This window comes from Lolium perenne, chromosome 4 (genome assembly GCF_019359855.2).
Source record: "Lolium perenne isolate Kyuss_39 chromosome 4, Kyuss_2.0, whole genome shotgun sequence".
NCBI lineage: Eukaryota > Viridiplantae > Streptophyta > Magnoliopsida > Poales > Poaceae > Lolium > Lolium perenne.
The window spans coordinates 331932038-331952658 of record NC_067247.2 but is presented as its reverse complement, the minus strand read 5'-3'; the positions used below and the strand labels follow the sequence as shown (position 1 = coordinate 331952658).

The window sequence follows — 20621 nt, the reverse complement described above, 5'->3', positions numbered from 1 at the left end:
GTGTCAACTGCAAGCGTACAGGAGTGTTTGTTCAACTTCTCAGCTCTGAATCATGTTTAGGATGAGAACAAGTTCGATCCATAGTACTAGTAGAATGGGATTGCAGGTATTCCCAGTGAAACAGAAAGGATGATTACAAGTTACAATAAGAGCAGAGGCATTATTGGCGCTAAATATATACTAGATGAATGTGGATTCTTTTTCCGCAGCTAGCTAGTTGCGACCGCAGAGACGAGATCATGCATACCGAACTTAACTACGACTATACACCTAAGAATCTAGCTAGTGGTGATGGATCATGGAAACATAGGCGCAGTATGTACACACGATCTTCTGGGAGATGTAGACATAGACGGCGAAGGAGAGGCTCATGAGCGCCACGTCCTTCCAGTCCCCCTTCTGCTTCGGGCTCAGGTTCTCCTGCACGGCCATGCCCGCCTTCACGACGCTGCCGTGCGCCCTCTCTGCCATGGCGACCCACCATGCTCTCTTCTTCCCTCCTCCTCCGCCGCTGCCACCGCCACCACTGATCGGCGGCTCGGTCGGTAGCCGGCTTTGGCAGCGGAAGGAGGGTCTTAGCCGAGGGACGGTGGTGCTACCTCGTCGTCTGAAGGTTTGGGAGACATGCAGAACGGTGGTGTTGGTCAGGGAAGCCATTGCATGTGCCGATGCTGTGATCTCCAGGAGCAATACTAGAGATGTGATCTATGGGGTTTTGTGGATGTTTTCAACATGAGAGGATAAGTAGCTACTGACTACGGGAGGAGGAGAAGCGAAGACAGTGACAAGTAGGCGTGTCATGTAGCAGCAAACCAGGCTGGCAGTTGGCCCAAGCAAGCTCACACTCTGGAGATATTTATCCAACTTGGTCAAAATCCGAAAAGTGTTTTTAGCTCCCGACCTCCAGTGCTCTCGCTATGTTAAGAAAAAAATTTAAAAAAAATTAGAAGTTACAAAAATCATGAAAATAATTCTGAAGACTGTCATTGATACATTCCACAATCATGCAAAATCCCAATCCCAAATTCTTTTTATTTTGAGCTAGATAAAAATGATAAAATCTGATATGTTTTGAAGATTTGAAAATGACTACTCAGATCTAAAATTTTGTTATTTTTGTGTAGCTCAAAATATTAAGTATTTGAAATTGATTTTTTGCACGTTTGTGGGATACATCATTGACTATGTGCGGATTTTTTTTTCAGAATTTTTTGAAACTCAAAAGTATGATTTTTGATTTTTTTTTTAAATGGGATCACTGGTGCTCATGTGCACCAAATCTCTGTCCGTCAAAATCACACTACTTTCTCCCATTCCCTTGTATTATTGCTCATGGAAGGGATCCAAAAGAGATATTATTGCAGGTTTCTCAATGGCCTTTCTTACGGTATCTTTAAATACAAGGAGAACGTTGTCTTCTCTTAGACCATCGGCCCGGCCTATTTCAGACATCAAATGTGTCTGTTTGGTCTGTTTAAATCGGGACTCACACACAAATTTGGTAGTGCCACCCCTTGTCCGTTTGGGTCGGGCCCGATCCACCGGCCCGACATATTTTGGTGTGGCTCGCATTCATCCTCTTTTTCTCATTTCACCCAATTGGCTCATATAAATGGAAAACAATAATGTCACAACTAAATTAATTTAAATAGCGTGTGGCCAAATAAAGAACATAGTTCACCAACAATGTAGTCGAAATAAAATGAGATGAGATGACTACTGGTTTACTGCCAATACCCACTGATGCTCAATCAAATCTGCTTGTAGTCGATAGTGAGTGTGGTGATCATGGAGAAACTCCACAAATGTTGTTGGCCTAGATTTCGACGTAGCCAATTCACCCTAAGATTGTCACCCTTTTTCAAGGAGGCCTTCATCATGCTTATCCGCAATGATCATGTTATGCATCATCACACAAGCAGTCATCACCTCTCACATGGTCTCAACGCTCGATGTTTTAGCAGGGTGCCGAACAATACCCCACCGAGATTAGAGCACACCAAATGCCCGCTACACGTCTTTCCTGCAAGTCTCTTGTTGCTTTGTGAACCTCTTCTTAGTTTCTTCTTCAGAAGTACGGGTTGTCTTCACAATTGCGAACCGGTCAGGATAGATGCCATCTGCTAGATGATATGCCTTTTTGTATGCATGGCCATTAATCTCATAGTGAATCACTGGACCATTACTTCCTCAAACCTAGAGAATAACTAAGAGTGCTAGAGCATGTTGATGTCATTTTGAGAACATGCCATGTCAAACAAAGAATGTCAAATTCAAGAATCACAGTACATTCTTGTGCATGCCATGCGAGGGGCGGGATAGGTGTCGACGTCACAGTAGGGTTGTGGCATAGTGAGGGGCGTGATTGGGGTGTTAAGTGGCATGTGTGCCACTGGCGAGCTGGGCAGGCGCATCTAAAATGCATCTATGCTCTTTGTAGTTTATTGTGTAGTATTTCATCACAATTTATTCATATAAGTGGTTCTAATCATGTTTTAGAATGATTTGGAGGATTTTCCTAAAAGATTTTTTATTTGTATTATAATTTTGCAGGAAGGAAACTCGTGTTTTGCGTATTTTGACTTTCAAACTCGTGTTTGGGTCCTACTATAGTTTTTACCTTTCTATTGTTACCTCGCTAGTGATCTCGTATCTTTTGAGGTAGCAAAAGATCAAGAATGTTAAAAATCATATTATTAAGCTTAAGTAATTTGGATTTTCACTAAGAGGTAGAGCTAAAGATTGGTCACTCTCTGTTCCCACCGGAATTATAAACTCTTGGGATGATCTAAAGCTTTTATTAAGAAATACTACCCACCCGTTAAAATCTTGCAAAACAGGAATAGCATACTCTCTTCTAAATAAAATGATAATGAATGTAGCTAGTGCATGTGAAAGAATTAAATTAATGCTTAGAAAATTTCCCATGTCATGGAGTCAATAAATGGACTATATTACACTCATTTTATAATGGTTTGAACTACATGTCTAGAAGTATTTTAGACTCTACTCCAGGTGGGGCATTCATGAATAAAAATGTTAGTGAAGCTAAAACCATATAAAAAGCATGCTACAAAACAATGGTCAATGGCATAATCAAAGAGCAACCAGTTCATCATCTACGAAGGTCAATTCAGTTGAGGAATTAGACTCCTTGAATGCTAAAGTTGATACCTTGATTGCTCTAATGACTAAAACAAGTGTAGACAATGTTCCCTTAAATGAACTTGTGAAATCTGGAAATGTATATGTCAACTACATAAGAAACATCAATAATAATGGTTATGGGAAAAAATATATAATAATAATGCCTATCCTACACCACCTTATGTGCCTAACAAGTATGCTAGTGGTAATAATAAGCACCATTAGACCTTTCATAGCTACCCAAAAGGAAGTAAGTAAGGATTTTATATCTAAATTTGAAAAGGTTGAAGCTTTATTTGATAACGTAGAACGTTTGACTAAAGAAGTTACTTCTCTTAAGAATTTTGTGCAACCACAAAGATATCATGAAGATACAATTAAATATGTCCAAGACATAATAGATAAGTCATGGGAAGCTCTTAGAGTGATGGATGCCATGGAAGCTCAAACTATCAAAAAAATAGGATAATAATAAAGCTAAACAAGTAGAAGAAATAAAGATGCTTAGCGATACCATTACTTGAACCTTTACTTGATCTTGATAAGTGTAGTTTGAATGAACTTATGTTTATCTTATGAAAATATCCTAAATATCCTTCTATTAATGTTCAGCAAGTAGGTTTTCATTGCTATATAGAAAATCATGGGCTAAAAGAAAAGATAGATCTCGATACAATACAAAAACTATTACATCACCTAAGATTAGGGATCTATGGATCCTAAATATACAAATTACTCTTGGAAAAGTCACTTGGGTATCATCGCGTCAGAGTTGTAGGCCAAGACCGAGTGGCAATGCATGGACATTCAACTGCGGTAGTCCGAGCTTGTGGCAAGAGGATTTAGCGTGGCGCCGCCGACTCCACCACGCCAACTTCCACCGATAGCTCAAACGCAAGCACCTCCGCCGCCACGGAACCATTATGGTCCATGCCCGAGTTCGTTGACCTGGCTGCCAACGACGACGAGGAATAGGCGGAGCGGCTGGAGCAAGCCCTAGACAAGGTTTATATCTAGTTATTTTAATATTTAATGTGATTTTTTTATTTGTATTATAATTTTTCAAGAGGAAACTCGTGTTTTGCGTATTTTGAATTTCAAACTCGTGTTTGTGTCCTACTATAGTTTTTACCTTTCTGTTGTTACCTCACTAGGAACAAATGAATGCATTTGTTACTATCACTAGGTGACAATAATAGTGATCTCGTATCTTTTGAGGTAGCAAAGGATCAAGAATGTTGAAAATCATATTGTTAAGCTTAAGTTTTTTTTTTTTGAACTCGGGGAGGGGTCTAGAAGACCCCAGATTTTATAAAATAAAAGTGGCAGGTACAAAGTTTTGGAAAAAGCCCCTTTACAACACTCGCACTAAGAACCTAAAATTTGAAGAAAGGGGCTTGCATTTTACAAAGAACACCCTACAAATTAACATATCAAAGAAATGTAGGGCCTGGGTGCCTCTGCCACGCGACGCCGGCGTCCTCCAGGCGTTGCCGCCGAGGAACAAGAGCAGATAGCTCGTTGGCTCCCTTCCAGCGCTGATGTTCTGCCAACGGCCAGCGTTGAGCCACCGGGGACAAGACCACTTGGTAGCAAAACGTCGTCGAGCTTCTGCCGCAGAAGAGAAGAAGGCCTCCTCAACGGAGGTTGCAGTAATGCCGCCATTCCAGCAAGAATTAGCTGAGGCAGTGCTGCCTCTAGCTTTGAACACCAGAGAAACGAGATTATGCCCCCGAACTGCTTCAATCCAGCAGGAAAATACCGTCGTCCTCCAGATCTCGTTCACACCACCAAGGCCAGAAAGAGATAGAGGCAACAGCAGCAGATCACCAATAGATTGAAGCAGCAACCGCTTATTAAGCAAAGCCTCGCCGGCAGGGCCAACTCCGGCCAACCACCACCATGGTGATATGGAGGAGAGCCTTGTCAGCCGCCAACTGACGCCGCGGAAGAGCGCCATAGTCAGCAGCCTTGAAAGGAAGGAAGAAGGGATCTTATTGGAGAAGAAGCCCGACACCCATCCCATCTCCGCCACGCCTCCTGCCACCAGAGACGACCGTCGATGAAGAGGATAGCCAGGAACGCCTAGATCCGTCCCACAAGATCTGGTCTCCATCCTCGGGCATATCGCCAAAACACGGCATCAAGCCAACAACTAAAACCTATACTACAACCGGTGCCTCTCTTCCACCTCCTCCTAGCGGCATCGCCGCCGGCGAGGGCTTCAGATTGACCCGGGGCGAGGAGGCCAACTCTCAAGGTGGGCAGGAGCGAGAGCCTTCCAGAGAGGGGGAGAAAGAAGTACAGGCTACTAATCTCAAGCTTAAGTTATTTGGATTTTCACTAAGAGGTAGAGCTAAAGATTGGTCACTCTATGTACCCACCGGAGCTATAAACTCTTGGGATAATCTAAAGCTTTTATTAAGAAATACTACCCACATGTTAAAATCTTGCAAAACAGGAGTAACATACTCTCTTCTAAATAAATGATAATGACTGTAGCTAGTGCATGTGAAAGAATTAAATTAATGCTTAGAAAAATTTCCCATGTCATGGAGTCAATAAATGAACTATATTACACTCATTTTATAATGGTTTAAACTACATGTCTAGAAGTATTTTAGACTCTACTCCGGTGGGGCATTCATGAATAAAAATGTTAGTGAAGTTAAAACCATATAAAAAAGCATGCTACAAAACTATGGTCAATGGCATAATCAAAGAGCAACCAGTTCATCATCTACGAAGGTCAATTCAATTGAGGAATTAGACTCCTTGAATTCTAACAAGAGTAACATACTCTCTTCTAAATAAATGATAATGACTGTAGCTAGTGCATGTGAAAGAATTACATTAATGCTTAGAAAATTTCCCATGTCATGGAGTAAATAAATGGACTATATTACACTCATTTTATAATGGTTTAAACTACATGTCTAGAAGTATTTTAGACTCTACTCCGGTGGGGCATTCATGAATAAAAATGTTAGTGAAGTTAAAACCATATAAAAAAAAGCATGCTACAAAACTATGGTCAATGGCATAATCAAAGAGCAACCAGTTCATCATCTATGAAGGTCAATTCAGTTGAGGAATTAGACTCCTTGAATGCTAAAGTTGATACCTTGATTGCTATAATGACTAAAACAAGTGTAGACAATGTTCTATCGAGACCGCATCCGTAGACTGGGCTCGTTGCTCTTATCCCTTAAGTTCTATCGAGACCGCATCCAAAGACTTAGAAGACCCGATATAAAAAAGATATCGGATGAAGAAAAAGCTACAGAAAACATCGGCATCTCATTCTTCGAGTAGAACAACTTGAGTCTACGCACGGTTGCAAGCATCCGTCCCTAGACTCGGAGGCTACCCCATCAGGAGCGTTGGACGTGCACCCGATATCAAAAGTATTTAACTACATAGTGAGCAAAGAAAAACATCAACAAATGAAGATTTGCGAGTAGAACAACTTGAGTCTATACACGGTTGCAAACATCCGTCCCTAGACACGGGGCTACTCTCATCGAGAGCGCTGGACGCGCACCCCATAAAAATGATTCTGAAGCAGAAAAAAGACATGAAGATTCATTTTCTTTCGGCAGAGAAGATGTTCGGATGAAGACAAATAAAGTCCCTGCCCGAAGCTTCTCTTCGGCCAGTCACTTGGGGGCTACTGATGTGGGCATTACCCTTTGGGTAACCGACATTAGGGTACCTCCACCGGCCCAACTAGGAGCCCATGAAGATTGCCGAATATCCGAAGTGGGCCTACGCGTCGATGTCAAAGAAGAGGAGTCAACCGAAGGAAGGAACTTTATGAACAAGGAAAGAAGACAAAGAAACAAGGAAAACTTAGACTATGAATCTTTGTACCTTAATCGAATCCGGACAGATCTCTCGAGACCTGGCTTGTTATATAAAGACCAGTAGAGAATCTGTCGAGACACACAACATACACGCCTAGAATCATCGCCAGCCATAGCTTACAACTTAGAACCTTAGCCTCTAGGTGAATCCATCGTAGTCCTTCGGCCACCCCATTGTAACCCGATATACTTTCGATAATCAAGATCAGACAAGCAGGAAGTAAGAGTTTACCTCATCGAGATCCCCGAACCTTGGTAAATCTCTCTCCCCGTTTGTTCGATCACTGATGTCTCGTGCTAGCATGCAGGATTCCGTCAACCATAAGCCCCTCATGGTGGGCATTGCCGGGGAGCACCCCCGACATCCACTATCTTCTCAAGCATCAATTCAGACCAAGTGAGAGAATCGACATTGTCATAATAGATAACATGGCCATCAACATACGATCTATTGTTACCACTGCCCACAAAAAATCCCCCATGGTTGATCTCAATGGTGAAAAACACACGGCATGATCCTGCACATGACAACAACAATAAGGGTTCAGTTAACTGAATGAGCACTCACAATCAACAGTAAGATTCAGTTCATCTACATGAATTACACTCTTAAATAAATCACGTTCAATCAACTTCGAAATACAAACATTGCTCCACTTCGTCAATACCATCTCCCATATTAACTATTTCGCCTAGAAAAATCACTCCTTTCCTAAACCCTTATCATACTGCAAATCGCAAATCCCTCGCAAAATCACATGAAAACCGCCAAAATCTCATTGTCAAACCATACTGAAATCATGACGGAGCCATAACTAAACCCTAACTAAACCTCTTCAAACCTACATGTCTACCTACAGAACACTACATATGAAGCAAATCCATGTATATTTTGTATGGTGGAAAGCTCGATGTGAGGCCCTGACCGTACACATGAGCCGGGTCGCCTTCCGGCTGCCGACGGGGAGCCATCGCAGCGCCGCAGCAACGGCTGCACTCGCTCCTGTCGCCCCCTCTCCAACTTGCTGCCGATGAACACTGCTGCCAGGAACGATCGGGATAGGAGAGAGGAGGAGAAGTACGTGGGAGCGGTGTCCGGAACGATCGGGATAAATACAAGTTTCAGCAGCGTCCTAGGTTATTAAGGCCACATGGAGATGTTTGAGGGGGATTTCTGCAACTATTGCACACCAGCCGACAGAAGGAGGGGTCATCTCACACTGCCAGTGGGTCCGGACACCATCCACGTCAGCAATACAACGGCCCGCCTGGCCCAGTGACCGTCTCCGACGCTGCAACACGACTTCAATGACCATAAATTTGTATTCCCTGTGTACGGTGACCAACTTAAGAGCATCTCCAGTCGCGTCCCCCAAACCATCCCCCAAACGGCACCGGATCGAGCGTTTGGGGGACGAGTTTTGTCCGTGCCGCGTTTGGGGGATCTCGCTCCCCAGTCGCGTCCCCCAAAGGTCGTCCCCAATGAGGAATTCAAATAGTTTGCATTCAAAAGAGGTCGTTCCCGCCGAAGTCGTCGCGATCAGAGTAGCGGCGATCAAAGTACTGGGCGCGCGATCATATTACAGGCCGACGGAAGATTTAAAAGAAGGGGTTGGGGTGATGGGATTCGTAGCATAGAAAACAAAAAAATTCCTACCGCAAGAACGAATAACAAGCCAAGATGCAATCTAGAAGATGGTAGCAACGAAAAGATCATGAGACTAACCCTCGAAGATTTCCAAAGCCTACGAGATTAGATCTCGTTGTTGCTGTAGTCGATCACTTGCCGCTTTAAAAAGCGCGTAGAAGATTTTGACGGTGCCACAGTCGGGCAGCACCTCCGTACTCGGTCACACGTTCGGTGCTGATGACGACGTCCTTCTCCCCGTTCTAGCGGGCAGCGGATGTAGTAGATCCTCCTCGGAATCCCGCCAGCACGACGGCGTGGTGACGGTGGTGGTGGAGATCTCCGGCAGGGCTTCGCCGTAAGCGCTACGGGAGATAGGTGGAGGAGGGAGTGGTGCTAGGGTTTGGGAGAGAGGGAAGGGTGCGGCCAAGGGCAGCCTTGATGTGGCCGGCCAGCCCCCTCTCCTCATCTTTATATAGGTGGAACCCCCCTAGGGTTTGCCCCAAAACCAATCTGAAGTCCAATGATACGTCTCCAACGTATCTATAATTTCTTATGTTCCATGCTAGTTTTATGACAATACCTACATGTTTTGCTCACACTTTATATCATTTTTATGCATTTTCCGGGACTAACCTATTAACAAGATGCCGAAGCGCCAGTTCCTGTTTTCTGCTGTTTTTGGTTTCAGAAATTCTACACAGGAAATATTCTCAGAATTGGACCCCACGAAGACAGAAGTCAATATTTTGCCGAGGCGGACCCAGAGAGCCAGAGAAGGGCCAGAGGGGGGGCAAGGGGCCCCCACACCATAGGGGGGCGCGGCCCACCCCTCTGTCGCGCCACCAGGTGGGGAGGGCACCCTGGGGCCCCTCCGAGGCCGCCCTTCCGCCTATATATTCTCCCAGATGCGAAAACCCTAAGGACATCGGTCTTCCTCCACGAAAAGTTACGTAGCCGCCGCCATCGTGAAGCCAAGTTCGGGGGACAGAATCTCTGTTCCGGCACGCCGCCGGGACGGGGAATTGCCCCCGGAGTCATCTCCATCGACACCACTGCCATCTTCATCGCCGCTGCTGACTCCCATGATGAGGAGGGAGTAGTTCTCCCCCGAGGCTGAGGGCTCTACCGGTAGCTATGTGGTTCATCTCTCTCTCCCATGGTGTGATCTTTATGTGATCATGAGCTTTGTAATCTAGTTGAATATGTAGATGTTACTCTTGTCTATTATGCACTCTAGAGGTTACTTTAATATGAACTCCGGAATCACTCTCAACGGTGTGATGGTGACAGTGTGCGCATCGTGTGTGATTCCTTTATGACGTTGTGGAGCTTGTTTACTCCGGCTTGAGGTGTGCTTTTGCAGCCCTACACAATGAATGGTGTTTGTTATCCAACAAGAGAGTGTTTGAGAGTAGCATTTATTTATTCAATTATGTGATCATTGTTGAGAGTGTCCACTAGTGAAAGTATGATTCCTAGGCCTTGTTTCTAAGCATTGAAACACCGTTTCCAACAAGTTCTGCTACATGTTCGCTTGCTGCCATTTTTATTTCAGATTGCAATTACTACTTATAATCATCCATATTACTTGTATTTCACTATCTCTTCGCCGAACTAGTGCACCTATACATCTGACAAGTGTATTAGGTGTGTTGGGGACACAAGAGACTTCTTGTATCTTAATTGCAGGGTTGCTTGAGAGGGATATCTTTGACCTCTACCTCCCTGAGTTCGATAAACCTTGGGTGATTCACTTAAGGGAAACTTGCTGCTGTTCTACAAACCTCTGCTCTTGGAGGCCCAACACTGTCTACAAGAATAGAAGCATACGTAGACATCAAGCTATTTTCTGGCGCCGTTGCCGGGGAGGTAAGGTAAAAGCTATTCACATCCTCCGACTACTAAGCTATTTCCTAGCACTGTTGCCGGTGTGTGAGTGCTCGAAGCTATTTCCTTTAGATTCTGCAATTATATCTTTTTGTTTCTTGTTTTTATTTCACTAGTTAGGCTTAATGGAAAACAACAAAAATATTAGAGATCTTTATAGTATTTATCTTGAGTTAGGACATGAGGTGTTTGAAGAGAAAATTAAAAAACCTATGGAACTTTATATGCATGCTAATGGCAATGTTATTAGTATGAATGCTTTGAACACCATTGTTGCTAATGCTATGGAAAATTCTAAGCTTGGGGAAGCTGGTTTTGATGAGCATGATATTTTTAGTCCCCCAAGCATGGAGGAGAAAATTTACTTTGATGATACTTTACCTCCTATATATGATGATTACAATGATGACTATCATATTTTCAGTCCACCTACTATTGAGGAGAAAATTAATTATGATTACAATATGCCTCCTATATATGACGATTATGGTGATGAGAATAATAATGATAGCTATTTTATTGAATTTGCTCCCACTACAATTAATAGTAATGACTATGCTTATGTGGAGAGTAATAATTTTATGCAGGTAGCTCATGATAAGAATGTTTCATGTGATAATTATATTGTTGAGTTTGTTTATGATGCTACTGAAAATCCTTATGAGAGAGGACAATATGGTTGTAGGGATTTTCATGTTACTAAAACACCTCTCTTTTTGCTGAAAATCTTGAAGTTGCGCTTGTCTTGTCTTCCTATGCTTATTGCATTATGCTTACATGACTTGTTTATTTACAAGATTCCTTTTCATAGGAAGTGGGTTAGACTTAAAAGTGTTTCTTATTTGATTTTGATGCTCTCTTTTGCTTCAACTCTTATTTCTTGCGAGAGCATCATTAAAATTACTAAGCTCATCTCAATGGCTATAAAGAAAACACTTCTTGGGAGATAACCCATGTTTTTATTTTGCTATTGTTTTGTTGTGTCTTGGAAGTTGTTACTACTGTAGCAACCTCTCCTTATCATGTTTATTTCGTTTTTGTGCCAAGTAAAGTCTTTGATAGAAAGTTGATACTAGATTTGGATTTCTGCGCAGGAACAGATTTTTAGCTGGTCACCAATTTGAGTTGATCTCTCTGTAGGAAACTCGTAAAATCCTGAAAAAATTCATGCGTAATCCTCAGATATGTACGCAACTTTCGTTCAACTGGAGCTTTTCCATCTGAGCATGTTAAGTGCCTCGAAAAAATTCGTCTTTACGGACTGTTATGTTTTGACAGATTCTGCCTTTTATTTCGCATTGCCTCTTTTACTGTGTTTGAGTGGATTTCTGTGCTCCATTAAATTTCAGTAGCCTTGGGTGATGTCCAGAAGTGTTGGGAATGATTGTGTCCTTACTGAACATGTGAATTTTTGATTATGCACTAACCCTCTAATGAGATTGCTTTGAGTTTGGTGTGAAGGAAGTTTTCAAGGATCAAGAGAGGAGGATGATATAATATGATCAAGAAGAGTGAAAAGTCTTTTATTTCGCATTGCCTCTTTTACTGTGTTTGAGTGGATTTCTTTGCTCCATTAAATTTCAGTAGCCTTGGGTGATGTCCAGAGGTGTTGGGAATGATTGTGTCCTTGCTGAACATGTGAATTTTTGATTATGCACTAACCCTCTAATGAGATTGCTTTGAGTTTGGTGTGAAGGAAGTTTTCAAAGATCAAGAGAGGAGGATGATATAATATGATCAAGAAGAGTGAAAATTCTAAGCTTGGGGATGCCCCCGTGGTTCATCCCTGCATATTTCAAGAAGACTCAAGCGTCTAAGCTTGGGGATGCCCAAGGCATCCCCTTCTTCATCAATAACTTATCAGGTCACCTCTAGTGAAACTATATTTTAATTCCATCACATCTTATGTGCTTTACTTGGAGCGTCTGTGTGCCTTTATTTTCGTTTTGTTATCTTAGTTCTCTGAATAAATTGGATCCTATCTTGTTTGGGAGAGACACACGCTCCGCTTTTTGATTTGAATACTCCTATTCTTCACTTATATTTGTTGAGTATTCAGTTTTCGCACTGTGTAGCTTCTAGCTCTTGGTTTTCATGTATCTCTTGTTCAGAGCTATTAGTTATTTTATATAAAGTACTCTCTTACTTCACTTATATTTGTTTTGAGAGTTTCTTGCTGTTTGGTTGGAAACAGAAAATGCTTCATGTGGTAATTGGTATATTGTCTTGAATAATTTGATACTTGGCAATTGTTTTGAGCTCTCAAGTAGATCATGTTTAAGCTCTTGCATCATGTAGTTTAAACCTATTAGTGGAGAACTACCGTAGAGCTTGTTGAAATTTGGTTTGCATGATTGGTCTCTCTAAGGTCTAGATATTTTCTGGTAAAAGTGTTTGAGCAACAAGGAAGACAGTGTTGAGTCTTATAATGCTTGCAATATGTTCTTATGTAAATTTTGCTGTACCGGTTCATACTTGTGTTTGCTTCAAACAACCTTGCTAGCCAAAGCCTTGTACTGAGAGGGAATGCTTCTCGTGCATCCAAAACCTTGAGCCAAAACCTATGCCATTTGTGTCCACCATAACTACCTACTATGTTGTATTTTTCTGCCATTCCAAGTAAATACTTCATGTACTACCTTTAAACAATTCAAAAGTTATTATCTCTTATTTGTGTCAATGTTTTATAGCTCATGAGGAAGTATGTGGTGTTTTATCTTTCAATCTTGTTGGGCAGACTTTCACCAATGGACTAGTGGCACATCCGCTTATCCAATAATTTTGCAAAAAGAGCTGGCAACGGGGTTCCCAGCCCCAATTAATTAACCTTCATTAATAATTCTCTTCACATGTTTTGCCCTGATTTATCAGTAAGCAACTTAATTTTGCAAATAGACACTCCTCCATGGTATGTGAAATGTTGGAAGGCACCCGAGGATTCGGTTAGCCATGGCTTGTGAAAGAAAAAGGTTGGGAGGAGTGTCATCCATAATTAAAACTAAAGTACATGTGTAAACAAAAGAGAAGAGGGATGATCTACCTTGCTGGTAGAGATAACGTCCTTCATGGGAGTCGCTCTTTGAAAGTCTGTTTGACAAGGGGGTTAGAGTGCCCACTACCATTCGTTGACAACAACAAACACCTCTCAAAACTTTACTTTTATGCTCTCTATATGATTTCAAAACTTGAAAAGCTCTAGCACATGATTTAATCCCTGCTTCCCTCTGCGAAGGGCCTTTCTTTTACTTTATGTTGAGTCAGTTTACCTACTTCTTTCTATCTTAGAAGCAAACACTTGTGTCAACTGTGTGCATTGATTCTTACATGCTTACTTATTGCACTCATCATATTACTTTGTGTTGACAATTATCCATGAGATATACATGTTGAAAGTTGAAAGCAATTGCTGAAACTTAAATCTTCCTTTGTGTTGCTTCAAAACCTTGTATTAAGAATCTATTGCTTTATGAGTTAACTCTTATGCAAGACTTTTTGATGCTTGTCTTGAAAGTACTATTCATGAAAAGTTTTTGCTATATGATTCAGTTGTGTAGTCATTATCTATTTCTTAGCAAACTATAGACCATTGCTTTGAGTCACTTCATTCATCTCATATGCTTTACAATGGTATTGATCAAGATTATGTTGGTAGCATGTCACTTAAGAAATTATTCTTTTTATCGTTTACCTACTCGAGTGCGAGTAGGAACTAAGCTTGGGGATGCTTGATACGTCTCCAACGTATCTATAATTTCTTATGTTCCATGCTAGTTTTATGACAATACCTACATGTTTTGCTCACACTTTATATCATTTTTATGCATTTTCCGGGACTAACCTATTAACAAGATGCTGAAGCGCCAGTTCCTATTTTCTGCTGTTTTTGGTTTCAGAAATTCTACACAGGAAATATTCTCGGAATTGGACCCCACGAAGACACAAGTCAATATTTTGCCAAGGCGGACCCAGAGAGCCAGAGAAGGGCCAGAGGGGGGCCAAGGGTCCCCCACACCATAGGGGGGCGCGGTCCACCCCTCTGCCGCGCCACCAGGTGGGGAGGGCACCCTGGGGCCCCTCCGAGGCCGCCCTTCCGCCTATATATTCTCCCAGATGCGAAAACCCTAAGGACATCGGTCTTCCTCCACGAAAAGTTACGTAGCCACCGCCATCGCGAAGCCAAGTTCGGGGGACAGAATCTCTGTTCCGGCACGCCGCCGGGACGGGGAATTGCCCCCGGAGTCATCTCCATCGACACCACCGCCATCTTCATCGCCGCTGCTGACTCCCATGATGAGGAGGGAGTAGTTCTCCCCCGAGGCTGAGGGCTCTACCGGTAGCTATGTGGTTCATCTCTCTCTCCCATGGTGTGATCTTTATGTGATCATGAGCTTTGTAATCTAGTTGAATATGTAGATGTTACTCTTGTCTATTATGCACTCTAGAGGTTACTTTAATATGAACTCCGGAGTCACTCTCCATGGTGTGATGGTGACAGTGTGCGCATCGTGTGTGATTCCTTTATGACGTTGTGGAGCTTGTTTACTCCGGCTTGAGGTGTGCTTTTACAGCCCTACACAATGAATGGTGTTTGTTATCCAACAAGAGAGTGTTTGAGAGTAGCATTTATTTATTCAATTATGTGATCATTGTTGAGAGTGTCCACTAGTGAAAGTATGATCCCTAGGCCTTGTTTCTAAGCATTGAAACACCGTTTCCAACAAGTTCTGCTACATGTTCGCTTGCTGCCATTTTTATTTCAGATTGCAATTACTACTTATAATCATCCATATTACTTGTATTTCACTATCTCTTCGCCGAACTAGTGCACCTATACATCTGACAAGTGTATTAGGTGTGTTGGGGACACAAGAGACTTCTTGTATCTTAATTGCAGGGTTGCTTGAGAGGGATATCTTTGACCTCTACCTCCCTGAGTTCGATAAACCTTGGGTGATTCACTTAAGGGAAACTTGCTGTTGTTCTACAAACCTCTGCTCTTGGAGGCCCAACACTATCTACAAGAATAGAAGCATACGTAGACATCATCCAACTCCAAAACTGCCATATGGACGAAACCTAGAGGGACAGGGACTCTCCCTTTCCCCCTTAGCTTGGCCGGCCAAGGAGGTGGAGTCCACCATGGACTCCACACTCCCACTTGGTTGGCTGGTTAGGGTTGGTGGAGTCCAACCGGGACTCCACCTTCCATGGTGATTTCTTCCGGAAGGTTCTAGAACATTCTAGCGCCTTCCATAAATGCACCGGATCATTTCCAAACATGGAAAGTGACTTCCTATATATGAATCTTATTCTCCGGACCATTCCGAACCTTCTCGTGATGTCCTGGATCCCATCCGAGACTCCGAACAAAATTCGAACTCCATTCCATATTCCATATCAACTTAAAACGACTTCAAACCTTAAGTGTGTCACCCTACGGTTCGTGAACTATGTAGACATGGTCGAGACTCCTCTCCGACCAATAACCAATAGCGGGATCTGGAGATCCATAATGGCTCCCACACATTCAACGATAACTTAGTGATCGATTGAACCATTTACATACGATACCGATTCCCTTTGTCTCACGATATTTTACTTGTCCGAGGTTTGATCATCGGTATCTCCATACCATGTTCAACCTCGTCTCCGACAAGTACTCTTTACTCGTACCGTGGCATATCATCTCTTGTGAACTATTCACATGCTTGCAAGTGATATGTCTCCGACGTATCTATAATTTCTTATGTTCCATGCTTGTTTTATGACAATACCTACATGTTTTATTCATACTTTATATCATTTTTATGCATTTTCTGGGACTAACCTATTAACAAGATGCCGCAGTGCCAGTTCCTGTTTTCTGCTGTTTTTGATTTCAGAAAAGTTAGTTTACGGATATTCTTGGAATTGGACGACACAAAAGCCCATGGTCTTATTTTCCACGGAGTCTTCCAGAACACCGAAGAGGAGACGAAGAGGGGCCACGAGGCGGCCACACCATAGGGGGGCGCGGCCCCACCCCTGGCTGCGCCGCCATATGGGGTGGGCCCCTCGAGCGTCCCCCGAATTGGACTTTCGCGATGGCGGCGGCTCTGGATGGTTTTCTCTGTTTCCGTCGAACTGGTCGATGTTTTTAGGTCAGGGACGAATATATAGGCGGAGAGGCGGCGCAAGGAGGCGGCTGGGGCCCCCACACCATAGGCTGGCGCGGCCAGGGGGCCACCCGCGCCGCCTTATGGTGTGGGCCCCCTGCTGCCCGCCTCCGACTCTCCTTCGGTGTTCCGGAAGCTTTCGGGAATTCTAAGACTTTCGGTGTTGATTTCGTCCGATTCCGAAAATATTTCCTTACTAGGATTTCTGAAACCAAAAACAGCAGAAAACAGCAACTGGCCTTTCGGCATCTCGTCAATAGGTTAGTTCCGGAAAATGCATAAATATGACATAAAATGTGAACAAAACATGTCGGTATTGTCATAAAACAAGCATGGAACATCAGAAATTATAGATACGTTGGAGACGTATCAAGCCTCTACTAGCAACGGAGAGCATGCAAGAACATAAACAACATATATGATAGATTGATAATCAACTTGACATAGTATTCAATATTCATCGGATCCCAACAAACACAACATGTAGCATTACAAATAGATGATCTTGATCATGATAGGCAGCTCACAAGATCTAACATGATAGCACAATGAGGAGAAGACAACCATCTAGCTACTTCTATGGACCCATAGTCCAGGGGTGAACTACTCACACATCGATCCGGAGGCGATCATGGCGATGAAGAGACCTCCGGGAGATGATTCCCCTCTCCGACAGGGTGCCGGAGGCGATCTCCTGAATCCCCCGAGATGGGATTGGCGGCGGCTGTGTCTCTGGAAGGTTTTCCGTATCGTGGCTCTCGGTACTGGGGGTTTCGCGGCGAAGGCTTTAAGTAGGCGGAAGGGTAGGTTTAGGGGCGGCACGAGGGCCCCACACAACAGGGCGGCGCGGGCCCTAGCCTGGCCGCGCGGCCCTGGTGTGGCGGCGCCTCGTCGCCCCACTTCGTAATACTTTCGGTCTTCTGGAAGCTTCGTGGAAAAATAAGACCCTAGGCGTTGATTTCGTCCAATTCCGAGAATATTTCCTTTGTAGGATTTCTGAAACCAAAAGCAATGACGACAAAGAATCGGCTCTTCGGCATCTCGTCAATAGGTTAGTGCCGGAAAATGCATAATAATGACATATAATGTGTATAAAACATGTGAGTATCATCATAAAAGTAGCATGGAACATAAGAAATTATAGATACGTTTGAGACGTATCAGCGGCGTCTCTGGAACTATTCTCGTATCGTGGCTCTCGGTGATAGGGTTTTCGCGACGGAAGGATTATATAGGCGAAGGGGCAGAGTCGGGGGGCGCCCGAGGGGCCCACCCCATATGGCGGCGCGACCAGGGGTGGGGTCGCGCCCCCCTATGGTGTGGCCGCCTCGTGGCCCCTCTTCGTCTCCTCTTCGGTGTTCTGGAAGACTCCGTGGAAAATAAGAATGTGGGCTTTTGTTTCGTCCAATTCCGAGAATATCCGTAAACTAACTTTTCTGAAATCAAAAACAGCAGAAAACAGGAACTGGCACTACGGCATCTTGTTAATAGGTTAGTCCCGGAAAATGCATAAAAATGATATAAAGTATGAATAAAACATGTAGGTATTGTCATAAAACTAGCATGGAACATAAGAAATTATAGATACGTTGGAGACGTATCAAGCATCCCCAAGCTTAGTTCCTACTCGCCCTCGAGTAGGTAAACGATAAAAAGAATAATTTCTTAAGTGACATGCTACCAACATAATCTTGATCAACACTATTTGTAAAGCATATGAGATGAATGAAGTGACTCAAAGCAATGGTATATAGTTTTGCTAACAAAAAGATAATGACTAAACAACTGAATCATATAGCAAAAACTTTTCATGAATAGTACTTTCAAGACAAGCATCAAAAAGTCTTGCATAAGAGTTAACTCATAGAGCAATAGATTCTTAATAAGAGGTTTTGAAGCAACACAAAGGAAGATTTAAGTTTCAGCAATTGCTTTCAACTTTCAACATGTATATCTCATGGATAATTGTCAACACAAAGTAATATAATAAGTGCAATAAGTAAACATGTAAGAATCAGTGCACACAGTTGACACAAGTGTTTGCTTCTAAGATAGAAAGAAATAGGTAAACTGACTCAACATAAAGTAAAAGAAAGGCCCTTCGCAGAGGGAAGCAGGGATTACTCATGTGCTAGAGCTTTTTATTTTGAAAACATGGAAACAATTGTGTCAACGGTAGTAATAATTCATATGTGTTATGCATAAAACTTCCTATAAGTTGCAAGCCTCATGCATCGAATACTAATAGTGCCCGCACCTTGTCCTAATTAGCTCGGATTTCCATGGATTATCATTGCATTACATATGTTTCAACCAAGTGTCACAAAGGGGTACCTCTATGCCACCTGTACAAAGGTCCAAGGAGATAAATCGCATTCGATTTCTCGATTTTGATAGATCTCATCTTGAGGACATCCATACCGGGACAACATAGAAAACAGATAATGGACTCCTCTTTTTAATGCTTTCAGCATTCAACAACAATAATATTCTCATAAGAGATTCTGAGGATTAACGTCCAAGCTGAAACTTCCACCATGATACATGGCTTTGGTTGGCGGCCCAATGTTCTTCTCTAACAATATGCATACTCTAACCATTTAACTCATGAGAAATCTCCCTTACTTCAGACAAGACGAACATGCATAGCAACTCACATGATATTCAACAAAGGTGTGACAGGTTGATGGCGTCCCCAGAAACATGGTTACCGCTCAACAAGCAACTTATAAGAACTAAGATACATAAGCGACATATTCATTACCACAATAGTTTTTTAGGCTACTTTCCCATGAGCTATGTATTGCAAAGACAAGGAATGATTTTTTTAAAGGTAGCACGCAAGAAATTTACTTTGGAATGGCAGAAAAATACCACATAGTAGGTAATGGTGGACACAAATGGCATAGGTTTTGGCTCAAGGTTTTGGATGCACGAGAAGCATTCCCTCTCAGTACAAGGTTTTGGCTAGCAAGGTTGTTTGAAGCAAACACAAGTATAAACCGGTATAGCAAAACTTACATAAGAACATATTGCAAGCATTATAAGACTCTACACTGTCTTCCTTGTTGTTCAAACACTTTTACCAAAAAATATCTAGACCTTAGAGAGACCAATCATGCAAACCAAATTTCAACAAGCTGTACAGTAGTTCTCCACTAATAGATTTAAACTACATGATGCAAGAGCTTAAACATGATCTACTTGAGAGCTCAAAACAATTGCCAAGTATCAAATTATTCAAGACAATATACCAATTACCATATGAAGAATTTTCTGTTTCCAACCAAATAACAATAAGTGCAAGTGCTGCGGCTTTCAGCTTTCGCCATGAATATGAAAAACGAAGAACACAAGTGTTCAAATGAAAAAGTGGAGAGTGTCTCTCTCCAACACAAGGATTGCTAGGATCCAATTTTATTCAAACATAAACAAAAATAAAAGCAAACAGACACTCCAAGTAAAGCACATAAGATGTGACGGAATAAAAATATAGTTTCACTAGAGGTGACCTCATAAGTTGTTGATGAAGAAGGGGATGCCTTGGGCATCCCCAAGCTTAGACGCTTGAGTCTTCTTGAAATATGCAGGGATGAACCACGGGGGCATCCCCAAGATTAGACTTTTCACTCTTCTTGATCATATTATATCATCCTCCTCTCTTGATCCTTGAAAACTTCCTTCATACCAAACTCAAAGCAATCTCATTAGAGGGTTAGCGCATAATCAAAAATTCACATGTTCAGCAAGGACACAATCATTCCCAACACTTCTGGACATTACCCAAAGCTACTGAAATTTAATGGAGCAAAGAAATCCACTCAACACCGTAAAAGAGTCAATGCGAAATAAAAGGCAGAATCTGTCAAAACAGAACAGTCCGTAAAGACGAATTTTTTCGAGGCACTTAGCATGCTCAGATGGAAAAGCTCCAGT

At 42.5% G+C, this 20621-nt stretch overlaps 1 protein-coding gene across 1 annotated transcript; it reads right to left on the bottom strand.

The window, feature by feature from the left end:
• Positions 1 to 81: 81 nt before the first annotated feature.
• LOC127296475 (uncharacterized) lies at positions 82 to 740 on the bottom strand. Its single transcript, XM_051326555.2, has one exon. The coding sequence runs from the start codon at positions 655 to 657 to the stop codon at positions 283 to 285; it is 375 nt and encodes a 124-aa protein (XP_051182515.1). The 5' UTR covers positions 658 to 740; the 3' UTR covers positions 82 to 282.
• Positions 741 to 20621: the final 19881 nt, after the last annotated feature.

What these genes read in the sequence shown, in the direction of transcription:
- LOC127296475 (XM_051326555.2), bottom strand. Translation starts at nt 657, where the DNA reads ATGGCTTCCCTGACCAACACCACCGTTCTGCATGTCTCCCAAACCTTC.